Genomic DNA, 23,852 nt, shown 5'->3' with positions numbered 1-23,852 from the left:
TCAGGGAGGTTTTTGGTAGTAGAATCTGCCCGAGGTCACCGGCTTTCATAAACTTCAATAGATTTTAATCTCTGTCCTGCCCACGTCCACTTCACCGAGCCCTCAGAGAGCAGCGTGCTGTTCCGTCTCTTTCTCTTCCCGACCTTCTGACCTCAGCGTTCCTCCAGAACAATATCAGTCCGGCTGTGAAGTCCGGCTTCGGAGAATGAAAAAGAGAAATATCTCACCTTCGCTCTGCCGTTTCTCTTTCCTCATATCAGCCTTTCTGTCTCTGACCTCATTTCTTTACCTCTCTGCTCCTTTTTCTCCGCTTTCTTTTGTTGGGGGGTTTTTGAACCTCTTGAGTCTGGATTCTAACACGGTTTTGTGAGGGAGAGCGGAGACGAGCTGGCGAGGAGAGAAAGGCAGACGGGTGCCAGAGCACTAATTGGTACTGTATGTTTGAGCCGCTCTCCATCTCGTCTCCTCTGTTTGATCCGTGGAGCTCGTAAAGGAGAGCGATGTTCTCCGAGTTTCTGTTGGATTTTCTCCAAGCTCTCCAACAGTACAGCTCCCATTAATAACAGCGGGAACATGAGAGCAGGAGCTGAACTGAAATAAAACCCTCTCTGACCTCAAAACCCTGAGGTCCTCCAAAGATTCATCACGTTCTGGGAGAGGGAATGTCTCTGAGACGGCCTCATAATTCCCACTTCTGACCCATGACAGCTTAGGAGCTCATTTGTCTCTGGTTTAACCTTCATCACTTAGAATTCGACTCCAGAATTTGTCACATTAGCATTTCTTTATGTCAGTCAGTGACCTGAAATTGACAGAAATTAGGAAATATGATCTTTCTCTTTCTATAGAATATTCTTCTAGCATCACCTGATTGGTATTTATCTATACTCACAATACTGTTACTGTTGGAACAAAACGTCATAACTAAGGAACTGGCAAAAATCCTTTGCTGCTAAGCCTGGAAAACGCCACAATCGTTTTATTGTAAGTAGTTCTATTATTATTAAACAAGAAAAAACTTTACTTTAAAAAACTGCTCTGCCTCAGGGTGGCGCAGACTGGCTCACCCAGTTGGTCCTTCATAGTCTAGAAACCGTAACTCTGCCTGGATTCCTCTGAAAAACTTTCCAATGAGCTGCAGAAGATCTGAAAACCTGAGAACTCGCCCAGTTTCCCAAGAGTTTGGACTGAAGAGTGACTGTTCTTCATTCCTCACACTGAAGACCGAAGAGGAGACGAGGAAGATCTCAGTTACTGTGAGGAAGAGCACAGAACCGCACTAGAACAGAGACTCTACAGAAGAGGAGATGAGGAAGATCTCAGTTACCGTGAGGAAGAGCGCAGAACCGCACTAGAACAGAGACTCTACAGAAGAGGAGACGAGGAAGATCTCAGTTACTGTGAGGAAGAGCGCAGAACCACACTAGAACAGAGACTCTACAGAAGAGGAGATGAGGAAGATCTCAGTTACTGTGAGGAAGAGCGCAGAACCGCACTAGAACAGAGACTCTACAGAAGAGGAGATGAGGAAGATCTCAGTTACCGTGAGGAAGAGCGCAGAACCGCACTAGAACAGAGACTCTACAGAAGAGGAGACGAGGAAGATCTCAGTTACTGTGAGGAAGAGCGCAGAACCACACTAGAACAGAGACTCTACAGAAGAGGAGATGAGGAAGATCTCAGTTACTGTGAGGAAGAGCGCAGAACCGCACTAGAACAGAGACTCTACAGAAGAGGAGACGAGGAAGATCTCAGTTACTGTGAGGAAGAGCGCAGAACTGCACTAGAACAGAGACTATACAGAAGAGGAGATGAGGAAGATCTCAGTTACTGTGAGGAAGAGCGCAGAACCACACTAGAACAGAGACTCTACAGAAGAGGAGACGAGGAAGATCTCAGTTACTGTGAGGAAGAGCGCAGAACCGCACTAGAACAGAGACTCTACAGAAGAGGAGATGAGGAAGATCTCAGTTACTGTGAGGAAGAGCGCAGAACCGCACTAGAACAGAGACTCTACAGAAGAGGAGATGAGGAAGATCTCAGTTACCGTGAGGAAGAGCGCAGAACCGCACTAGAACAGAGGCTCTACAGAAGAGGAGACGAGGAAGATCTCAGTTACTGTGAGGAAGAGCGCAGAACCGCACTAGAACAGAGACTCTACAGAAGAGGAGATGAGGAAGATCTCAGTTACCGTGAGGAAGAGCGCAGAACCGCACTAGAACAGAGGCTCTACAGAAGAGGAGACGAGGAAGATCTCAGTTACTGTGAGGAAGAGCGCAGAACCGCACTAGAACAGAGACTCTACAGAAGAGGAGACGAGGAAGATCTCAGTTACTGTGAGGAAGAGCGCAGAACCGCACTAGAACAGAGACTCTACAGAAGAGGAGACGAGGAAGATCTCAGTTACTGTGAGGAAGAGCGCAGAACCGCACTAGAACAGAGACTCTACAGAAGAGGAGACGAGGAAGATCTCAGTTACTGCGAGGAAGAGCGCAGAACCACACTAGAACAGAGACTATACAGAAGAGGAGACGAGGAAGATCTCAGTTACTGTGAGGAAGAGCGCAGAACCGTACTAGAACAGAGACTCTACAGAAGAGGAGACGAGGAAGATCTCAGTTACTGTGAGGAAGAGCGCAGAACCGCACTAGAACAGAGACTCTACAGAAGAGGAGACGAGGAAGATCTCAGTTACTGTGAGGAAGAGCGCAGAACCGCACTAGAACAGAGACTCTACAGAAGAGGAGACGAGGAAGATCTCAGTTACTGTGAGGAAGAGCGCAGAACCGTACTAGAACAGAGACTATACAGAAGAGGAGACGAGGAAGATCTCAGTTACTGTGAGGAAGAACGCAGAACCGCACTAGAACAGAGACTCTACAGAAGAGGAGACGAGGAAGATCTCAGTTACTGTGAGGAAGAGCGCAGAACCGCACTAGAACAGAGACTCTACAGAAGAGGAGACGAGGAAGATCTCAGTTACTGTGAGGAAGAGCGCAGAACCGCACTAGAACAGAGACTCTACAGAAGAGGAGATGAGGAAGATCTCAGTTACTGTGAGGAAGAGCGCAGAACCGTACTAGAACAGAGACTCTACAGAAGAGGAGACGAGGAAGATCTCAGTTACTGTGAGGAAGAACGCAGAACCGCACTAGAACAGAGACTCTACAGAAGAGGAGACGAGGAAGATCTCAGTTACTGTGAGGAAGAGCGCAGAACCGCACTAGAACAGAGACTCTACAGAAGAGGAGACGAGGAAGATCTCAGTTACTGTGAGGAAGAGCGCAGAACCGCACTAGAACAGAGGCTCTACAGAAGAGGAGACGAGGAAGATCTCAGTTACTGTGAGGAAGAGCGCAGAACCGCACTAGAACAGAGACTCTACAGAAGAGGAGATGAGGAAGATCTCAGTTACCGTGAGGAAGAGCGCAGAACCGCACTAGAACAGAGGCTCTACAGAAGAGGAGACGAGGAAGATCTCAGTTACTGTGAGGAAGAGCGCAGAACCGCACTAGAACAGAGACTCTACAGAAGAGGAGATGAGGAAGATCTCAGTTACCGTGAGGAAGAGCGCAGAACCGCACTAGAACAGAGGCTCTACAGAAGAGGAGACGAGGAAGATCTCAGTTACTGTGAGGAAGAGCGCAGAACCGCACTAGAACAGAGACTCTACAGAAGAGGAGACGAGGAAGATCTCAGTTACTGTGAGGTAGAGCGCAGAACCACACTAGAACAGAGACTCTACAGAAGAGGAGACGAGGAAGACCTCAGTTACTGTGAGGAAGAGCGCAGAACCGCACTAGAACAGAGGCTCTACAGAAGAGGAGACGAGGAAGATCTCAGTTACTGTGAGGTAGAGCGCAGAACCGCACTAGAACAGAGACTCTACAGAAGAGGAGATGAGGAAGATCTCAGTTACTGTGAGGAAGAGCGCAGAACCGCACTAGAACAGAGACTCTACAGAAGAGGAGACGAGGAAGATCTCAGTTACTGTGAGGAAGAGCGCAGAACCGCACTAGAACAGAGACTCTACAGAAGAGGAGACGAGGAAGATCTCAGTTACTGTGAGGTAGAGCGCAGAACCGCACTAGAACAGAGACTCTACAGAAGAGGAGACGAGGAAGATCTCAGTTACTGTGAGGTAGAGCGCAGAACCACACTAGAACAGAGACCCTACAGAAGAACACCTGATAAACGTTTACTGCCACTGAAGCATCAGCGCTGCTATAGTGAGTGAGTTAGCAGCTCTTTGCTATGAAAAGTCAAGGTCCCACTTCTTCCTCCAGTGTTCTCCCCACTGAAGGTCAGAGATACGGTGTAGAGGTTTGGACACCACCCCACCTTCTCCACTCCACCCAGACTTCAACACCTCAGCTTTCCAGCTTGGTTTTGGTCAGGGGTAGGCGAGGGGTGAGGCCGATGTGCCAGGTAACCCGAGCCCACCTGTGTGGACCCCAGGCCGCTCTGCTGAATAGAGGCACTGTGTGAAAGACCTCCAGGTTGTGAATGGAGCTGATCTGAGGGTGAATGGAGCTGCTGTCTGTCAGGAGTGCTCAGGTTTCTCCAGCCTTCCTGAAAGGATCTGAGCCACGCTGCCTCCTGCTGACGTGTGAATGTGCATGTTGTCTCTCAGGAAGCCCCTCTGAGTGTTCATAAAGCGTGTGGGGGGGGTACGGGGTCAGGGAGAACATACAGGCTTTGTTGTACCATCCTGTACGTGGTTCTAGAGCTGAAAGTGTTCTTTCTTTTCCTCAGAGATGTGAAGAGCTGTTGGCTCCACAGACAGTTCAACTTTACTTTATTATTATTATTACATTATTGCTTCAGTCAGCTCTATTGATCAGCACTGTACTTGATCAGGCTTTATCTTTGTGTTTTTATTTTCCAGTGGTGAACGGACAGAGATGGCACAGTCCAAGGAAATAGTCAGAGGCTCTTCCAAAGCTTCTGTCATGTTGATTCGGGAAGTGTTTGATTAGAATGCACATGCTAGGAGACTAAATGCGGCAGGTGGCAGCTTTCCAGCGGCAGGCAGTGTCTACCTGGAAATCACAGAGGACAGAAATAAAATGATTACAGTTTGATAAAAACAGTAAATAATTTAATCTGCTATTTGCTCAGCAGAATAAAGCACCAAAAAAATGAAATCATTAAGTAGAAGCTGAAAAAAGAAATAATTTTCCCATGAGAAATTGTTTAGTAGTAGCTGAAAATAAAATGAGCCTGTGAGAAATGGTCCCATGGCAGCTAAACATGAAATAATCTGTGAGAAATCGTTAAGTAGCACCTGTAAATGAAGAAATTTCCTCAGGAATTCTTACATTGTTTTGTCTTTTTGTTTCTCGGCCCTCCTGGCGCCCCTGGTCGTAGCTCTGGTGTGTAGAAGGTGAGGCAGCAGATTTACACTTTCAGTGGACTTACACAAGAATGTGACACCGGAACAACACTGGTGTAGACATTCGGCTTAACCAGTGGCTTTAAACCAGAACCATAAAGACCGGACGGGTCAGTGACCCCGTCTGACGACCTGATCTGTCTTGAGTGTTTCACACACGGTCCGTTTTAATCTCCGCTGGACCAAAAGCAGAATTAATTCTCCAGTTTCACATTAAAAGCTGTCAGCTCAGAGTTTTTGTACATCTTAGGTTCTATGAGCTCCACCATCCTCTCTCTCTCTCTCTCTCTCTCTCTCTCTCTCTCTCTCTCTGTTTTATTAACTCACCCCTGTCTCCTGTGTATATTACAGCTTGATATTGTAGCAGTTCTGTCATCTACAGAGAAAACACAGTTTACAGTTTGAAATTGTTTTTGTATTTTCACTTTACGGACACAGTGAACACAGACAGAGAGCTCCAGAGTGAATGGAAGCGCTCACTATATTATACAGTCACTCAGAGTGACGTCTTTACAGCGGTGGTGATGGGAACCAGGCGTCGCCATGACTACAGCACAGATATAGACACTTTATTTACCATCCAGAACCACCAGAGAACCTACACGAGTCTTCTGAGCTTATATGGAATGCTGATGATGGAAAACAGTGGAAAATCTGGAATAACGAGTTTTCTTTGGGGACTATTTTGCCGCACAGCGCCCTGCATGTCTCCCTCCACCATGAATGGAGTTGAAGTTCTCTAAACTCTCATAAAACAGTGTCTCAGTCATCAGGCAGTGAATTCAGAACCAGTTCATGTAGGAACTTTCTGTAGGAGCTTTTAGAGGGACGTCTGGTTCCCATCACCACCACTGTGAACGGTTCTGACTCGGTTTATCTAGAACCGAGCGTTTCACACCAAACCGCTCTAAATGACTGTTTGCATCTTAAACGTTTAATTTCCAGATAAGAATGATATTAAAGTTCCACTGTCAAAAAATAAGACCACTGGCTAACAAAGTTCAGTCTCATCTGGTTCTACATGAACTGGACCATAAAAAAGCCAGATTGGAGTATTTGTGTAATAAACGCAGACCAATTAGTTGAGTTTAGTATTGATAGTATAAATAATGGTGTAAAATAATGTAAAATAAGATTAGAACTACACATTTGTGTGCAGCCTATCAGAGTAACGTGTCCCACAATCACATGACTGGGCCTGTTTATCTGAGGAGCTCATCAACTCTAGACGTTGTGATATTTTATATTTATTTGTTGTAGAAAATGTTTATTTGTCTTTGTCAAACCAACTTCTGTAGAACCGAGGACTGTTCAACACTTCAGGAGTGATTGTTGTGTAAGAGCTGGAAATTGAAGCTGTTGTTTTTCATTTTTTAAACATAATTTGAAGTCGCCTGCTGTTCTTCGTATTTTTTCTCAAAATCTCATAATGAATAGACCAACAGAAATGGAAGAAATAATTTCTCCATTAAGTTCCATTAAAAGTTAAGAATGTTTCCTTCTCATGTCAGGTCACTGTTTTGGAGATGTGTGATCTGCTCTGGTCAGTGCTGCTTTTTCTGAATGGGACTTTATTCTCCCGGTGGGCAGCACTGATGCCGGCTGGTTTAAATACTGCTTCACCTCGCTGCCCTCACAAGGCCTCCGTGGGTCATTACAGCTGTCCAGACAGAGACAAACTGCCCCATTACCCCCCCCCACTCACTGTACCATGTGCCGTGGCCTTGAGCTGAGCATCAGTGTCAGGGTCACTGCTGCAGCAACATCCGTAGCTGTTAATAAAGCCGGGGTGACCGTCTGGATGACCGCATGGAGAGTAATGTACACTGAGCACATGGCCAGACCTCTCACACCTACACACAGCTTTACTGGGTAGCTTTTTATTTCATTTCATTTTATTATTTGTGTTGGTCCTTTACTGGCTCCAGACTGCAGCTACAATTGCAATTACGATCACAATTAATAATTTGTGATTAATAAAATGTATTAAGTCGCCAGCAGCTTTGGATCATTATTATTTTTAATGGGTAACTATTTATTACTATTTTTCTGTATTTATTATTATTTTTGTTTTTATGTACCGTCTATCACTTTTCAACTTAAAGCGTAATCGATAGGCTGTTTTATGAGGGTCAGTCTCAATGGACTTCTGAGAGGAAATAAAGGTTAATTGATTAATTGATTTGGTAGCTCAGAGAAAACAGGTACCAAAGGATCTTGAGATATGGACGGTGAAGGGGCTAAATGTCCTCAAATGTTCTCCATGTCCTCAAATTCCTGACAGGACAAGCCTCTCCTCCTAGTCTTCTCTTGTTTAGAGTGCAGGTGTACAGCGAGAGTACAGAGGGCAGAATATGCTGAAGTTCTCCAGAGCTGCTGTTTTTTCTCCCTCGTTCCCTCACTCTGCGGTCAGAGCAGCAGCAGGGTCACCTAAAGAGGGTCTAATGGATCAAGCTGTCAGAGCCAGGGGCGGGGGGTGTTAATAGGACTTTTATTCAGCCCTCAGGGACAGCCTTGGACCTGCACGGTATGTTTATATATACAAACTCCCTCGGTGTGGCGACGTTGGAGGTTTTCAATGTTAAAGTCTAGCCAGGTTTATTTAGAGGAGAACAACATCACACCTGTAAATATTTGTGCCAATTTAAGTGTCATTGCTAGTTTGGGAATAAAGAAAAGGCCACGCCCACTTTATCCCCCTGTTGTGATGTCAGCACAACTAAAAGAAACTTGCGAAGATTCTCAAGACAAACACAGAAGTTTGTAAAAATGGCAGTTCTCAAAAATCCATGAGTTCTTAAATATTATCTCAAGATAATCTTAATTAGTTCCTTAAGATTTTCATTTTAAAAAAGTCTTCGTTGTCTGTCGTGTTGGCATTTTACCCCACGCCATAAACGACGCGGCGCGTTTAATTTAATCCACTCAGAGGAGCACAATGAAGGGAAAACATCAAACCGAGTGTTTAAATAATCTTAGCCAACAAGATCTAGAGCTGATGGAGGAAGAAACCGCCAACAGGACATGATCGATTTAGATGATCAGCTTGTCAATACGGCCTGAGACGGACGAGAGACTGTCATAAGATTAAGAAACATTTAGGAAACACTTCTTCTTAGAATTATTCTTAAGAAAATAGTTAAGAAAAACAAATGAGAGAAGAAGTTCTTAACTTCTTAAGAAGTTATTTAAAGAGTAACTTGTTTCTGAACAGTGACGTTCAGAGCTCCACTGGTTTATCTGCGAGATAATCACTCAAATTTGGGCCCTGTTTCAAACTCAGACGTCCCTGCAATATAATTTCATCTGACATGTGGAGCCGCGCCAAATTCCTCGTATCGCCACGGATCTGCACTGTAAGCACAAAGTCTTATTTCTCTGATTTCTCTAACGCTGCTCCCTCTCTTCATTCACTCTCTATCTCTCTCAGCCACCTCCGCTCTCTCTCTCTCTCTCTCTCTCTCTCTCTCTCTCGCAGCTGTGACCAGCTGGTTCTCAGTGGTCAGTGGAGAGGGGAGGGGATTCAGGGCAGGCAGAGAAATTTAGGCACAGAGTTAAAAACAGCGGCTCTGCAGACTCCCAGCAGCTCCCAGCGCTCTTAGCAAAGAGCCGTTCAAAGAGCCGGGTCACTGGCGAATGTGACATCACTAAGAGGAAGACACTTTGATGAAGCTGCGCTTTAACGATAAAAATACACAACTCAACCGGGATCTTAACTACTTCATTCCTAAACGATGGACATTCCAGAAGAAGATGAGGTGTCTCCAAACTCCTGATGAGTGGTGTACGTCTGTGTTTTGTGTATGTCCTCATTCTCGTCCCACCCTTTTGTCCTGTAGAGGTCAGATGTTTAGATACGGTCACTCTGTGGTTTCAGCTCTCTGAACTCTTCTATCAGCTCTCCGTGTGAGTCGGATGGAGGGATTTTCTGTACGTTTCAGATGTTGTGGAGCTCAGAAATCCAATACCAGATCACCAGCGTCACCTCCGCTGGAGGAAATAGCCCCACTGTGTCCTGACCTGTGACCTCTGTAATGTGCAATATAACTCACTAAAGAAATCTAATAGGGGTGGGAGACAGAAATCAATACAGTCTATAATCACGATATTTGGGCACAAACATTCAAATATCAACATAGTATGAATATAATACACCTCTATTTGGACTAATGTATCATCTAAATGCACCCCATTTTAGGAACAGTTGGACGCTGTAGTAGTCAGATATACTAACATTGGATTTTTTTTTTTTTAAACGTTATGAAAAAAGCACCTGCTGAATATAAGGACTAAGAATTTTAGAGTGTTTTGTTTATGTTGCAGTTCTGTTTGGTTCAATAAAAACAGGTGAACAAAGTGTAAACATCAGATAAAATAAGGTTTCTTTTGGAGGAATAACTTACGGTCAATTCATATTGCTAAGATTAGTGTGTCACAAATCTGTAAACATTGTATAACATTTAGGTGTTACTGATCATATTGTGGGATTTGCAGCAGGTAGATAACTCTGCTATCCCACTACAGGCAGCTTACTGAGGAGAAAAGGTCAGGTCAAGTGGTTGGTCAGTGTAGTGGTTAACACCTCTGCCTCCTACTCTGTAGACTGGGGGTTCAGTCCCCCACCTGGCTAAGCCCTCTACACTATACCAATAAGAGTCCTTGGGCAAGACTCCTAACACCGCCTTCGCCTACCAGTGGAAAGTCGCTCTGGATAAGAGCGTCAGCCGAATGCCATGAATGTAAATGTAGGTCAAGGTGGGAGGTGACGCTACTGATCTGACATTGAAATTCAACTTCAGGCACGTTAAGTGTAAATATCATGTCTGAAGTCCAGGCTGAAGGTCTCAAGGCTGTCCGGTGACGATAAATGCTGCGCTGTTAGCTGAGCTTCTGTGAAGGACGGTCTGGTCAGAACCTCTGAACTCTGGCTTGTTAAGAGAGCATCAGGTTCAGGCCGGCCGCCCTGCGGAGAGCTGGTGTCTGTGAGCTGCAGGCTGTCTGTGCTCGAGCTGTTGGGGGAGTTTGGTGTGAAGATCTAATCCGGGTCAGAACCTCTATACAGATCACACTACAATAAGAGCATCCTCATGGAGACGGAGGTCAGTGATGTCACCCACACTCAGCTCCTTAAACAGCAGGGTCAGCAGTTCAGGCTGAAACCGGCTGGATATTATCCAGCTCAGTCAGTGCTGTGAACAGTACTGCTATCCCCTGCCTGTGTTTAGTCCACTGGGCTGACCAAAGATCTCATATTCTAATATCTTACTTACTGGGTTCAATTCCCCAGCCGGGCAACCAAGGTTCTTTCCGTATGGAGCTTGCATGTTCTCCCTGTGTCTTTGTGGGTTCCCTTCGCTTGCCTCCCGCTCTTTGTGACTTCCGTCAATGACACTTTAGTGAAGAAAAGGGTTCCATACAGACCCACAAACACTCAAAGAACCATATGCATGATTAAATGGTTCTTTGCGCGGTGAAGTGGTTCTTCAGATTGATTGAGAATGTGTTCTGTATAGCACCAAAATGGGTTCTGCTATTGTTATGATTCCAAGGTTCTAACAGAAGAGTGCTGTTTAGAACCATTTTCAAACAGGACCATATAGAACCGTATATACAACACATTCTCCATCAATCTGAAGAACCGTTTCACCATGCAAAGAACCATTTAAGCATGCAAAGGGTTCTTTGAGTATTCATTTGTCCATTTCCTTTACTGAAGAACCCTTGAAGAACCATCTTCTTTAAATGCCGAGGCATAGCGCCCCTCCTTAGCGCCTCAGAGACTCGACTCGGACTCTCTGGCTTACGCCGTGCGCAGCTCATACACACGTTTTGAGGATGAAAAATGAGCCTTCAGATCTGCGCTAATATCAGCTGATGGGGTTAAGAGGAAGTGAGATATTGATCCAGGAGGGGGTTTAATTGCCGAATTAATCGCTGCTCTGAGAGTAAATGCGCTTCCTTGGCCGTGTGTGTTAAGTGATGGTGTCGTGTCCTCGTGTTCGACCGGCCGGCCTTTTCCTCCCTAATGATGAAGCTTCCCTACATCATTAGTGACGGGGGGAGGCTGGGGGGGGTGTCAGCGGGGGCTGCTGGGGTATGTCTGTGGGAGAATATTCGCGGGCTAATTGAATATTGACATTCTGCACTAGAGACTAAATGAGTTTCTGTCAAACATGCGGACGCTGGACACTCGCTAGCCTGCCTGCTGCCTCGCCTCGCTCCACAGCTCCTGCAGAGAATCTTTCATAGCGCCAACCTTCAGCCTCCGATTAACAATATCTCACACTCTCCTCCCCCACACACTCACTTAACTCTGAGACACACACACACAGAGAGCATCAGAGATTTATATCAGATACATCAAACGGAAAGCACTTTCATTTTCATACACCGCAAAATATCTTCACCGAACACACTTTAGATGCACCCACTTTATTAGGTATTAGGCTTGTTTACACAAATAGCTGATCAGCCAATCACACGGCCGCAGCTCACTGCATTTAGGCCTGTAGAGGTGGTCAAGACGACCTGCTGAAGTGCAGGCCGAGCATCAGAACGGGGAAGAAAGGGGATTTAAGGGACTTTGAACGTGGCGTGGTTGTTGGTGCCAGACGGGCTGGTCTGAGTATTTCAGAAACTGCTGATCTGCTGGGATTTTCACACACAACCATCTCTAGGGTTTACAGAGAACGGTCCGAAAAAGAGGAGATATCCAGTGAGCGGTCAGTTGTGTGGACGAAAATGCCTTGTTGGTGTGAGAGGTCAGAGGAGAATGGGCAGACTGGTTCCAGATGATAGAAAGGCAGCAGGAACTCAAATAACCAACCAGAATCTCTGAGGAACGTTTCCAACACCTTGTTGAAAGTCTGACATGAAGAATTAAGGCAGTTCTGAAGACAAAAGGGGGTCCAGCCTTTTACTAGCAAGGGGTACCTAATAAAGTGGCCGGTGAGTGTAAAAAGGGTAACTGTACAAAAACCCTGCACATTTTTGCTAATTTTTTTTGCTAGTTTATTGTTTCTGTGACGTCACAATAATCTATATATTTACACATCAGCCCACAGCAGTTTAGCTCCGCCCACTCACACTGAAATTTGAAGGTGTGTTTCAGCTCTGAATGCATTTTGACTGAAGACAGCCAATCAGAGCAGAGCTCATTTGCATATACCACTCTTAAAGGCGCAGCCTGTTTAATAAAGAGAGGCTGGTAAATGGCAACGTTATAAGTAGTGATGGACATTGTCGATACACAAAACCGCAAAAATGTTCACAGAGAAAAGTATAAAATACAAGGAAAATGTGGGATAAGTGACACTCCGGTTCAGCGTTCACGTGGAAAATAAATTCCACCCATTATTAACAAAAGAAATATTAATTAGTGCTGGCAAATATGAATATGACGATGTATATTATCGTGATGTTATTTCACAATACAATACAATATTCTTTTCTGATCACATCATTTATATCGTCAGTACTTGTAAACACTGACCAACTGCATGATTCATTATAAAGAGAGCAAAATGTGTCCCGTTTAACCAAGTTCACAGTTTATTTTTTTAAATGTAGCATGACTGGTTCTTTTGTTCTGTTCCAGCTGATCAGATGTCTGAAAAAAACAAATATGATAAATCACGCACCGCAGAAATTTCATGAAGTATCTGATATTATATTTTTTTGCCATATCACCCGCCTGGAGTGCTGTATTTGAGTTTGTGTTGCTGTTATGTGGTAGGATTGGTGCTATTATGGTATATTTATATATTTAAATGTATGAAAAAAAAACAGAATTTGTTGTTAAACTGCAGAAATAGCTGGTTTTCTGGTCTTGGTGGGTCTTAAAGAGTTAAATCGCTGTGTGTTAAGGACTGTAGAGCAGTGGTCAGTGTGGGAGGTGTGGACGAGTTGAACGTATTCAGCTTAAAATCCGTCAGATGTTCAGTTTTGATTTCATTTCTGTCTCAGGCACGTCTCCACTCAGCTCTGATGTGTCTCTGTTAGTCTGTGTGATGTTCTCCAGATGGCACTGTGGTTATCCAGTCTGACCGGCAGGTCGCCCGTTTACCGCCACCCTCCCCCACCCCCCCGACCCTGCCCTCGGTACAGTATAATCAGAGCTGTGTGAGCGTGTGTGGAGGAAACAGAGCTTCCTTTATACCTCAGAGATGTCATTAATCTTCATGGAGGTTAACTAATGCTCTCGTATGAAGGTATATTTCATACACCAGCACCAACAATGGAGCCATTGTGCAGCTCCTGACTTCCCACAATGCCTTGCGGCGGCTCTGGGGAGCTTCTCTCTGACCGTGGTGCCATGGTTTATTTAAAACACCACTTCATAATTCAGCTTTAAGCTCTCGGAGCCTGAACTGATTGTGTGTTTACAGTTATAATGCAGCCGTTTCTTCATTTACTCTATTTTGTTATTTTGTGTATTATTGCTGTATTTTCCTGTATGTGCTGCATGGATGAAAATTGCTCTAGAAATAAGTTGTTATCAATATTAACTGAAAAAGTGTGCATTAATCGCGGCTGTAATCGTTAACATTCCTGACAGTGATCATGTTCTGATCTGTTTAAGCCCAAGAGATTAATAGAGACAGTAATAATATACAAAGTCATCGTTAATAGGGGTCTTTCTATTGGGAGGAGTCTGTCCCAAACCCTAAACTCTACATTTACACGGCTTAAAATGATACTCTACATTTATCAAGTTTATTTAAAATGCAAGGTCTTTATTCAACAAGTGCTCATCATTACCAAACACAGAGTTTTAGTCTGTAGGCGGAGCCCCTGAAGTTCAGAGCAGGTAGTGAGGCTGCATGCCTGTCCCTCATGGCCACATGGTGAATATTTAGATCCCACTGTTTTGAAGTAAAGTGTCCCAAAGTCTGAAAATCAGTGTTAAATTTTTAGATTTTTTATTTTAATTTCTGCAGGCCATCACTTTTCAGTGTTTTAATGTAAAATATGATTTTCTGTGTGAACAGCTGTTCAAAGCTGAGCTTGTGGCTCAAAATGAGGTAAAATCGTCACTGAAGCAGTCACTACTTGTCATGATTGGCCCCTCCGAGTCCTGTCCATGTGTTCGTGTTGTTTTGATCTTCCACGTGCATTTGTTGTGTTTATATTCCCAGTCCAGCCCCCTTGTTTCGTTACTCCGCCCCTGACTGTTTCCACCCGTTTTCCACCTGTCCCTCGTCATCCTTGTGCTATTTAAGCCCTGTGTTTTCGTTGGTCTTTGTTGGATATGTTTGATTGTGCTGTATGTTTGATGTTTGTTTATTCTAGCTCCATTGATCAGCGTTATGTCTGGTTATCGATGTATGTTATGTATGGTTAACTCTCCCTATTGGCTATTTGAACCTGGACCGTTTCGACCACGACCCTGATTATGGATTTGTCCTGAATAAATCTCGCTTTTCTCAGCAGCGCATCCGCCTCATCGCTCCACATTACGCTACTAAAGTAAAGTTTGGTAGAGTTATGATTGTTTTGGTAGTGACAAAGTAAAATGTTCAATCATTCGTTTTAATAAAATAAACATATTTAAGGTTTAGAGTCACTCAGAGCAAAAGATTAAAGATTATGAGTCCCAGAACGGGGAAATTTCACCTCCGCATTTGAAGTGAAACACCACATACACACTAGTGAATACACACACACTAGGGGGCAGTGAGCACACTTGCCCAGAGCGGTGGGCAGCCCTATCCACGGTGCCCGGGGAGCAGTTGGGGGTTAGGTGTCTTGCTCAAGGACACCTCAGTCATGTGCTGTCGGCTCTGGGGATCGAACCGGCGACCTTCCGGTCACGAGGCTGGTTCCCTGACCTCCAGCCCACGACTGAAAAGGGTTTTAGTCTAAAGTCCTAAACGTGTTTCAGTTCTGACTCTGAACCAGTTCAGTAGAATCATCTATACAGGCTCTATGAAGGTTTAGTCCAGTAGGTGTTGTAATAAAAGGCTTATGAAGACGTTACTAAGCCTTATGAAAGCTGCTGTTGAGTGAACTGTTACACTCTATATAATGATGGTTCTTTAAGGGTTCTCTGCATGGTGAAATGGTTCTTCAGAGTGATGGAGAAAGTGTTGTATACAGTTCTATGTATGGAGTCCCATGAAAATGGTTTTATATAGCACCGAAAAGGGTTTTGCTGTTTTTATGATGCTTTTTTGGTGCAATCTGAAGAACCGTTTCACCGTGCAAAGAACCAGAGGGTTCTTTGGGGATTCATGGTTCTATGTAAACCCCTGTCTTTACCTAAGAAGCTTTGAGGAACCATCTTTTGTTATGACTTTTCATTCAGGTCATATACACACTTAAGGTAATGCATTTTAGTGCACTAGTGAATTAGATTGTATGAATCTCATACAGCAGATTGTATTTGAGTGCGCTCGGGTCCTGCAGGTCGGGACAGGAAGCAGTGCTTTAACACCGTTTGTTTTTCTGTGTTTTCAGGACCCCTTGGTTTAACGGGTGGGGTTTTAATCTGCCCCGCGGTCAGTCTCTGCTGGATAAGTGGAACTTGATTCCTGAAGGCATCGACATCCTCATGACCCACGGACCCCCCCTGGGTGAGCACAATTAACCAGTCCTAACGGGCCTTTACAAATATTCATATATTCACGAATACATTAATGTCCTTCAGCAAAGGTCAGCGTGTGGAGCGTCAGCTAAACCTTTCAGCAGATTTTACTGCATTTACTGTCGGTCAGAAAAACTGATTTAGTGAGTCTCATTTCAAGATTATTTCAGTTTTTCAGTTTTCTTCATCTACTGTACGGTAGATGTTTTGGGTATAAAGCGAGCAGAATGTTTGTCCATCAGGGAGAGAGAAATAGATTAAACAGTACATTAGGAAATGCGTTGTTCACAGTCTGGCTGTAGTCGTGTACAATAGAACTAACACTGGAGATTTTAAACATTGCACGGCCAGATTTTGTTTATTTGTAGGTTTTCTGAGTGTAAATACGTCACACCTCCTCTACAGACACACACTACTGCACACTTCAGTGAAGTGAATTTAACACACAGGCCACATTTTGTGTTTAGTTTATTTTCTGCAGATAAATTCAGTAAATAAACAGTAATTGTTGTATTTAGTGCAGTGGTGTGTCTCTGGGGTGCTCAAACCTTTAGGCACAGCTGTTCATCTCACATTGTCAGTTTTTCTGCTTTTCACATTTAATTAAACCAACGAATAATTTAACGTATATATAATATATAAAGACCAATTTAACATATGCATACTCTGTTTATATTTGTGTGTGTGTGTGTGTGTGTGTGTGTGTGTGTGTGTGTGTGTGTGTGTGTGTAAACCCTTATGGGTTGTTGTTGCAAGCTTGACTTTGTAACAGTTGCAGAACCATTTTTGGTGATACATAGAACCGTTTCCCCGTGCAAAGATCCTATTAACCATTTCATCATGAAACAGTTTAATAGCATTTCTGTCCAAAAGAACACACACACTGTGGTCAGTAGCTGCTCTTTACACTGTGTGAACGTTCCATGATGAGCAGATCAATAGAAAAGAAACAAATTCATCTGGTTCCAGAGGATAGAAAGGCAACAGGAACAGGAATAACCAGCCAGAATCTCTGAGGAACGTTTCCAACACCTTGTTGAAAGTCTGACACGAAGAATTAAGACAGTTCTGAAGGCAAAAGGGGGTCCAGCCTTTTACTAGCAAGGGGTACCTAATAAAGTGGCCAGTGAGTACTTCGAAAGTAAAGGTTTTTGCCCTTGCATGGACAGCGACGAAAGAACTAGGTTCTAGATACAACACTTGAAGACTGTGCATTTCATCTAAAGAGCTGGGAATAGGAGAAATCAAAGCTCTGTGTCTCCATATGTTCATTGTATACATCTGAGAGAACCTGCTGACGGCGCTCAGCGCTGATTCAGAGCTCTTGATGTTCTGGTGTGTGCAGGCTTCCGTGACTGGGTTCCTAAAGAGCTGCAGCGTGTGGGCTGTGTGGAGCTGCTGAACACGGTGCAGAGACGAGTACGGCCAAAACTACATGCCTTCGGGGGAATTCACGAAGGTACGTACACATGCAGGTCTGATACGCTCCTCCAGCTGTGAACAGCTGCACATACTGTGAAGAGGAGACTCTTTAAGTGCAGAACAGGTGGTGGAAGGTGTAGCTAATACAGGTACAGTACTGAGCAACAGTCACGTATTAATTAACAGTGAAAACAGCCTTTACTTTGTTTGTGAGGAGATTAAATGATGTTTTTCCTTCCTTTAAGAACAACACAAAGAAAAACGTCCTGCTGAAAACATTAATAGATGTTTTTAATAAATTTAAATTAAATTAATTAATAAATTAATACATTTTAGAGCAAAACATTTGCAAGTAAAGTAGCGATAGCTGCACTAAAGCAAAGTCTGCATTTTTGTTTATATTATATTGAGACATATTTACAGCCAAGATGGTAAAATAGACATAAAGTGTTGTGGCTCCCAAGGTGGTTTGATTTTTGCTGAAAGGACAAAATGACCCTTCTAAACTTTTGGGTTGCGGGTGATGGTGTAGCCGCTGTTACGGTCACTAAGTGTTTTAGTGTGTTTTCTCTCTCTACAGTGAAGCTGCTGCTTCAGAATGTAAATCAAAGGTGATTCTCACTCATACTGAGTGATGGGTGTGGCATTAATGTTGGCTCCGCCTCTGCTCTACTCCCATAGGCTACGGCATTATGACAGACGGGTACACGACATTCATCAACGCCTCGACCTGCACGGTCAGCTTTCAGCCCACCAACCCCCCCATCGTCTTCGACCTGCCGAACCCCCCCAGCTCGTGAGACGCTTCTCTGCTCGGGGTTTATTTACAGTCATATTACTTTGAGAGTAATTATGTTGAGTGTTTCTTTACCAATGAAATTTTTGTAAACTGTTCAGTGGAAGTGGAAAAACGTCAGTGGGTGAAAAGTGTTGGGTGCGATGAAGATTGTTAAATAAAAAAAAAACAAAAAAAAAAAGAAAAACAAAAAAAAAACGAAGTCTGTAAGATACAGTTTGTGAATTTGTAAAATTTCTCTCTTTTTTGCAGCTCTAAGAATGCATTGATATCAGATGTCATCGTTCATTCTGTATATTCTACTGAGGACAATTAAACTTTCTTTTGGCTGACAGGGAAACTGCCTTAACTAGCTTTAAGCCCCCCGGCTTGGACCCCCTTTCTGCTAGCGAAGAGAAAGTCTTGTATTTATTAACTGCTTCAAGCTGAAAGTTTCTTTTATGTGTTCAGAGGACGCTTTTGTACGAGAGCAGCTACGACATTCGATGTTTTACTGGAGCATCTGCATACACATTGGTGTGCAAAAGTTTGGGCACCCCTGGTCAGAAAACTGTTACTGTGGATAGAAAAGATGACCTGCTTTCCAAACGGCATGAAGTTAAAGATGAGATTTTTTTATATATATATATATATATATATATATATATTTTTTTTTTTTTTTTTTTTTTTTTTTTTTTCCATCCTTTACAGTTTCAGAACAACAAAAAAGGAAAAGGGCCTCAAGCAAAAGTTTGGGCACCCTGTATGGTCAGTAACTAGTAACACCGTTGGCGACTTTCCCACCTTGTAAATTCTTTTTGCAGCAGCTAAGAGTCACATCAAAAATAAGGATACAGAGGAAAGGCTCATTAAAATTGAACGATCCCCCAACCCATATGCCCCCCCACCTCCCACCGATGTCATCATGTATTGCAGTGTTTCCCAGTAGACATCATCATCTGCCCGTTAGGTACACGTCACCCAACGCTGGTCTTGCAGACGCTGCTGTTTTGAGGTCTGTCCACAGGTGTCGGATGGTGTTTAGGTCGAGGGGACTAAACCTTCAGCCTGTGCCTCTTGAGACTGTTATTTGTGGATTTTGAGACGTGTTTAGGTTCATTATCCTGCCATCCTCTTTTCATCTTCAGCTTCCAGAATTTCCATCCATCCGTTTTCTAAACCGCTTATCCGTCAGGGTCGTGGGGGGGGTGCTGGAGCCTATACCAGCAGTCTTCGGGCGGAAGGCAGGATACACCCTGGACAGGTCGCCAGTCTATTGAAGGGCAGACAGACAGACACAGACACACCCAGGGGCAATGTAGCATGTCGGAAACCGGTGGGCGGAAACCGGAGAACCCGGAGGAAACCCACACAGACACGGGGAGAACATGCAGACTCCACACAGAGAGGACCCCGGTCACCCGGCAGGGGAATCGAACCCAGACCCTCCTCGCTGTGAGGCGACAGCGCTGCCCACCCCACCACCATGCCGCCGCTCCAGAATTTGCTGGTATTTAATTGAATTCATCCTTTACCAGTGAAATGTTCCCTGTATCACTGCCTGCAATGCGAGACTAAAGCCTGACTGATCCGCCCCGTTATTGCAGCAGGTGTTCTCTTCATGAAATTCACTTTTATTCTCCAAACATAGCTGTGCTAACTGCAGCTGAAAACTTTAACAGTAACAGTAGTTCAGCAGAGCAGCGCACCACCACTACAGAATCGTCCTGAAGCTCTACAGTCAAATGAGGGCTTTTTAATTGGCCTTTCTAGCAATCCTACGACCAGTTCTCTCTCAAAGTCTTCTTGGTTTTCCAGACACCAGCTTGACCTCCACCATTCCTGCTAACTGCCATTTCTTAGTTACCTTACAAACTGAGGAAACAGATGCCTGAAAACGCTTTGCCATCTTCTTATATTCTTCTCCTACTTTGTGCCCATCAGTTATTTTAATGTTCAGAGTGCTGAGCAACTGGGTGTTGGGAGTTTGAGGAGCCACAGTGTTTATAAAGAGCTGAAATTGGCGTCACCTGATCTTTCCTAACGATGACTGTGAACAAGCCGCAGCCTTAACGAGCTAATTAAGGTCTGAAACCTTGGTAAAAGTTATGAGAGCTCAAATCTCTTGGGGTGCCCAAACTTTTGCACAGTGCTCTTTTAGTTTGTTTTTGTTTGTTTTGTTTTTTTTACTGTAAAATCATACAAACAGTAATAAAAGACTGATCCTGATTAAAATGTATGTAAAATTAAAATTATGTAACATGCCTTTTGAAGATGAGCTCATCTTCTCTCTTGACGGGGGTGTCAAGCTTTTGCCACTGTAAGTGGGTAAATGTCTTAAACAGGAGTTCGGCTGTACGTTCGTGTGTGTGCTGTAAAATATCCAGACTTCTTATTAAAAGAGGGAACTGCTTTGCCTGTGAAGGAAGACGTGCATAGTGCACACGTATTGGTTTGATTTTTATTTGATTTTATTTTGAATATTCCCCAGAAATATATTTTGTACGATCTAAAAGATTGTTTTCCTCTACAGACCTGCCTGAATAAGGTTTAGTTGTCCTTGGATTTGTCGATTATGTAGTTTTGTGTTTTATTTCCTTTTTCTAATTTTTTGCACTGTGTGTAAATGCAATCTTGCTAGCACAAAAAAAAGTTGCCATGTTGCCAACAGCAGTTTAAACTCCGTCACTGTAAACGCCTCTCGGCCTTTTTCTGTTGCTCTTGGAAAAGATTAGATCTGCTTTTTTCTCCCATTTTCATTGTGATATATTTAGCTGCCTTTATATGCAAATAAAATTGCAAACTTTTTACTTATTAACGTTTTGCCTCGTTGTTCTCAGGTTTTGTGTGGAACCAGAATTTTGCTGTTTCTTTTGGTTCATTTATCATGAAATTTACACACAATGTAAAGGACATGAGTTTAATTTTACAGGGATTATTGTTTAGATATTTTGTTTTCTGTAACTACAAAAAAAAAAAAACAAGCACGTTTTAATGGCAGCTTCCATAAACTATTTTAAAGGGTTGGTTTACGCCAGATATTCTGCTAGCATTGCTATTTTTTAAGATTTGTATTTTGCATTTCACAAGGCAAAACTGGTTTGCCTTCGTCAAAGCCGGACAAATTTAGATTAGGATTACAATTTAATATTCTCCTAAATTCCATCACTTTCAATGCTGGTCTGTGGGTGTGATGCAGATACTATCATAACATACACTATACTGTATACTGGCTTCACACGCATATGAACTTGAGTGACGTCCCATTCTTAATCCATAGGGTTTAATATGATGTCGGCTCACCCTTTGCAGCTATAACAGCTTCAGCTCTTCTGGGAAGGCTTTCCACAAGGGTTAGGAGTGTTTATGGGAATTTCTGACCGTTCTTCCAGAAGCGCATTTGTGAGGTCAGACACTGATGTTGGACGAGAAGGTCTGGCTCACAGTCTCCGCTCTAATTCATCCCAAAGGTGTTCTATCGGTTGAGGTCAGGACTCTGTGCAGGCCAGTCAAGTTCTTCCACACCAAACTGGCTCATCCACGTCTTTATGGACCTGCTTTGTGCACTGGTGTGCAGTCATGTTGGAGCAGGAAGGGGCCGTCCCCAAACTGTTCCCACAAAGTTGGGAGCGTGAAATTGTCCAAAATCTCTTGGTGCTGAAGCTTTAAGAGTTCCTTTCACTGGAACTAAGGGGCCGAGCCCAACTCCTGAAACACAACCCCACACCATGATCCCCCCTCCACCAAACTTTACACTTGACACAGTGCAGTCAGACAAGTACCGTTCTCATGGCAACTGCCAAACCCAGACTCGTCCATCGGATTGCCAGACGGGGAAGCGTGAAGGCTGAAGGTTTTCTAACCAAACTTCATTTTGAACAGCTCGTTATTTGAAGCTCACTGACAGCTGCTGTAACCACACAGTCTAAGACGCTTCTGTTTTCCCAACTAAAATGTTTTGTTCTAAAAACAAAGAAAATACTACTCAGATGTTCTGTTAGTGTTTGCAGCAGGAAGTTCTTCTTAAAGATAGATTTTCTCTAAAAACATCAACATGCAACGTAATCTGTGGTCCTGAAAACATCCTCACAGCATCCTCGGAGTGCTGCATTTAAAACCCTGTCAGCGTTCAGTCTTATAGGAATATTATCTGAAATGACGAGTGAGTCTTACATTAAAAGGTTTTTATTAGAACCTGTAGGTACGGTTAGCCAAATGTGTAGGATCGCTCCCCGCTCGCAGCAGGGAACCACCTCAGAGATCAGCTCCTTACAGATTCACTCCACAGCGCAGAAACTCCCCGAACAGATTAACCCTCTGAACATGCCCGTTTATCTGTTTGTAATCCGGTTTGTATTCGTGGAGAGCACACAGATAAACACACCTCAATTCACAGAGCAGCGCCATGGAAACCGCCGCTAAGGCTAATGCTAATCCCTCCCAGTCAAAAATAAAAACCTGTGAGAATTCACTCTCCCACACACACACACACACACACACTCACACACACACCGGCCCACCTTCACCAGCCTGACATCAATGACCCCCAAACCAATTAACGCTCCCCCAAAACCAGAGCATGAAATATCACCCCACATTGCTTCATTAGCATAATCCGCTCACCGCTAATCATATTAGCCAAACCTTCAGAATCCTACACACACACACACACACACACACACCTGATTTTTTTTTTCTAAAACAGAAACACTGTCAGTGTTACAGCTCACACTCACTGGCTGAGTGACGAGTGTGTTTTCATACTTTATACAGTGCAGGAGACTAGAGCTTGCATATCGTTGCTGTCACCAAAAAACCTTGTGTCTCCATTTTTGTTGGCCTAAAGTATGTGGACACACCTCCTGATTACGCAACTCAGGTGTTTCAGACACGCCCATCGTTAACAGGTGCATAAAATCAAGCACATAGCCTTGCAGTCACCATAGACGCTCCTGGCTGCAGAATGAGCTGAAGAGCTCAGTGAGTTCTGTCCTGCTAGGCCTGCCTGGTACACTGTAAGTTCCTTCATTAAGAAATGGAAACATCTAAGGGCAACACCAGTTCAGCCACAAAGCAGTAGACCAAAAACTGCACAAGAACTGCGTGTGGGCGCCTCATGAAATGGATCTCCATGGCTGAGCAGCTGCACTCAAGCCTAAGATCAAAATGCACAATGCTAAGCATCGGCCGGAGTGGTGTAAAGCACCGGCGCTGGACTCTGGAGCAGTGAAAACATGTTACCTGGAGTGATGAATCAGCTTCAGTCTGAAGGACGAATCTGGGTTTGGCACATGGCAGTAGAGCCTTACCTACTGGAAAGCACATTGCCAACTGTAAAGTTTGGTGGAGGAGGAATAATGGGCTGGGGCTGTTTTTCAGGGTTTTGGCCCCTTACTTCCAATTCAATTTACATTTACAGCGTTTAGCAGACACTCTTATCCAGAGCGACTTACAAAAGTGCTTTGTTGTCACTCAAGAAGGGTTTTAAATCTGATGCAGCTACAGGAAGCCAGTGAAGGAGGCGCAGCAGTGGAGTCGCGTGACTGAAAATTTGATAAGTCGTGATGCTGCATTCTGGATGAGTTGCGTGCGCTTGATGTCCCGCGCAGGAAGACCAGCCAAGAGCGAGCCAGGCCCTCTCGTCCAACATCAGTGTCTGACCTCACAAATGTTTT

General features: G+C 44.0%; 1 protein-coding gene across 1 annotated transcript in view; it reads left to right on the top strand.

Annotated features, from left to right (window-relative positions):
- The window catches only part of mpped2a (metallophosphoesterase domain containing 2a), a 67,432-nt gene extending 49,035 nt beyond the window's left edge, over window positions 1–18,397 (top strand). The window contains exons 5-7 of the mRNA XM_017688099.2: window positions 15,854–15,969; window positions 17,326–17,439; window positions 18,084–18,397. Coding sequence (XP_017543588.1) covers window positions 15,854–15,969; window positions 17,326–17,439; window positions 18,084–18,202 — 349 coding nt within the window. The 3' untranslated portion in view covers window positions 18,203–18,397. The remainder of the gene's footprint in view (window positions 1–15,853; window positions 15,970–17,325; window positions 17,440–18,083) is intronic.
- Window positions 18,398–23,852: the final 5,455 nt, after the last annotated feature.

The sequence above is a fragment of the Pygocentrus nattereri genome, chromosome 15 (assembly GCF_015220715.1).
Source record: "Pygocentrus nattereri isolate fPygNat1 chromosome 15, fPygNat1.pri, whole genome shotgun sequence".
NCBI lineage: Eukaryota > Metazoa > Chordata > Actinopteri > Characiformes > Serrasalmidae > Pygocentrus > Pygocentrus nattereri.
Note: the sequence above shows the minus strand (reverse complement) of the source record. Positions and strands in the feature narration are given on the sequence as shown.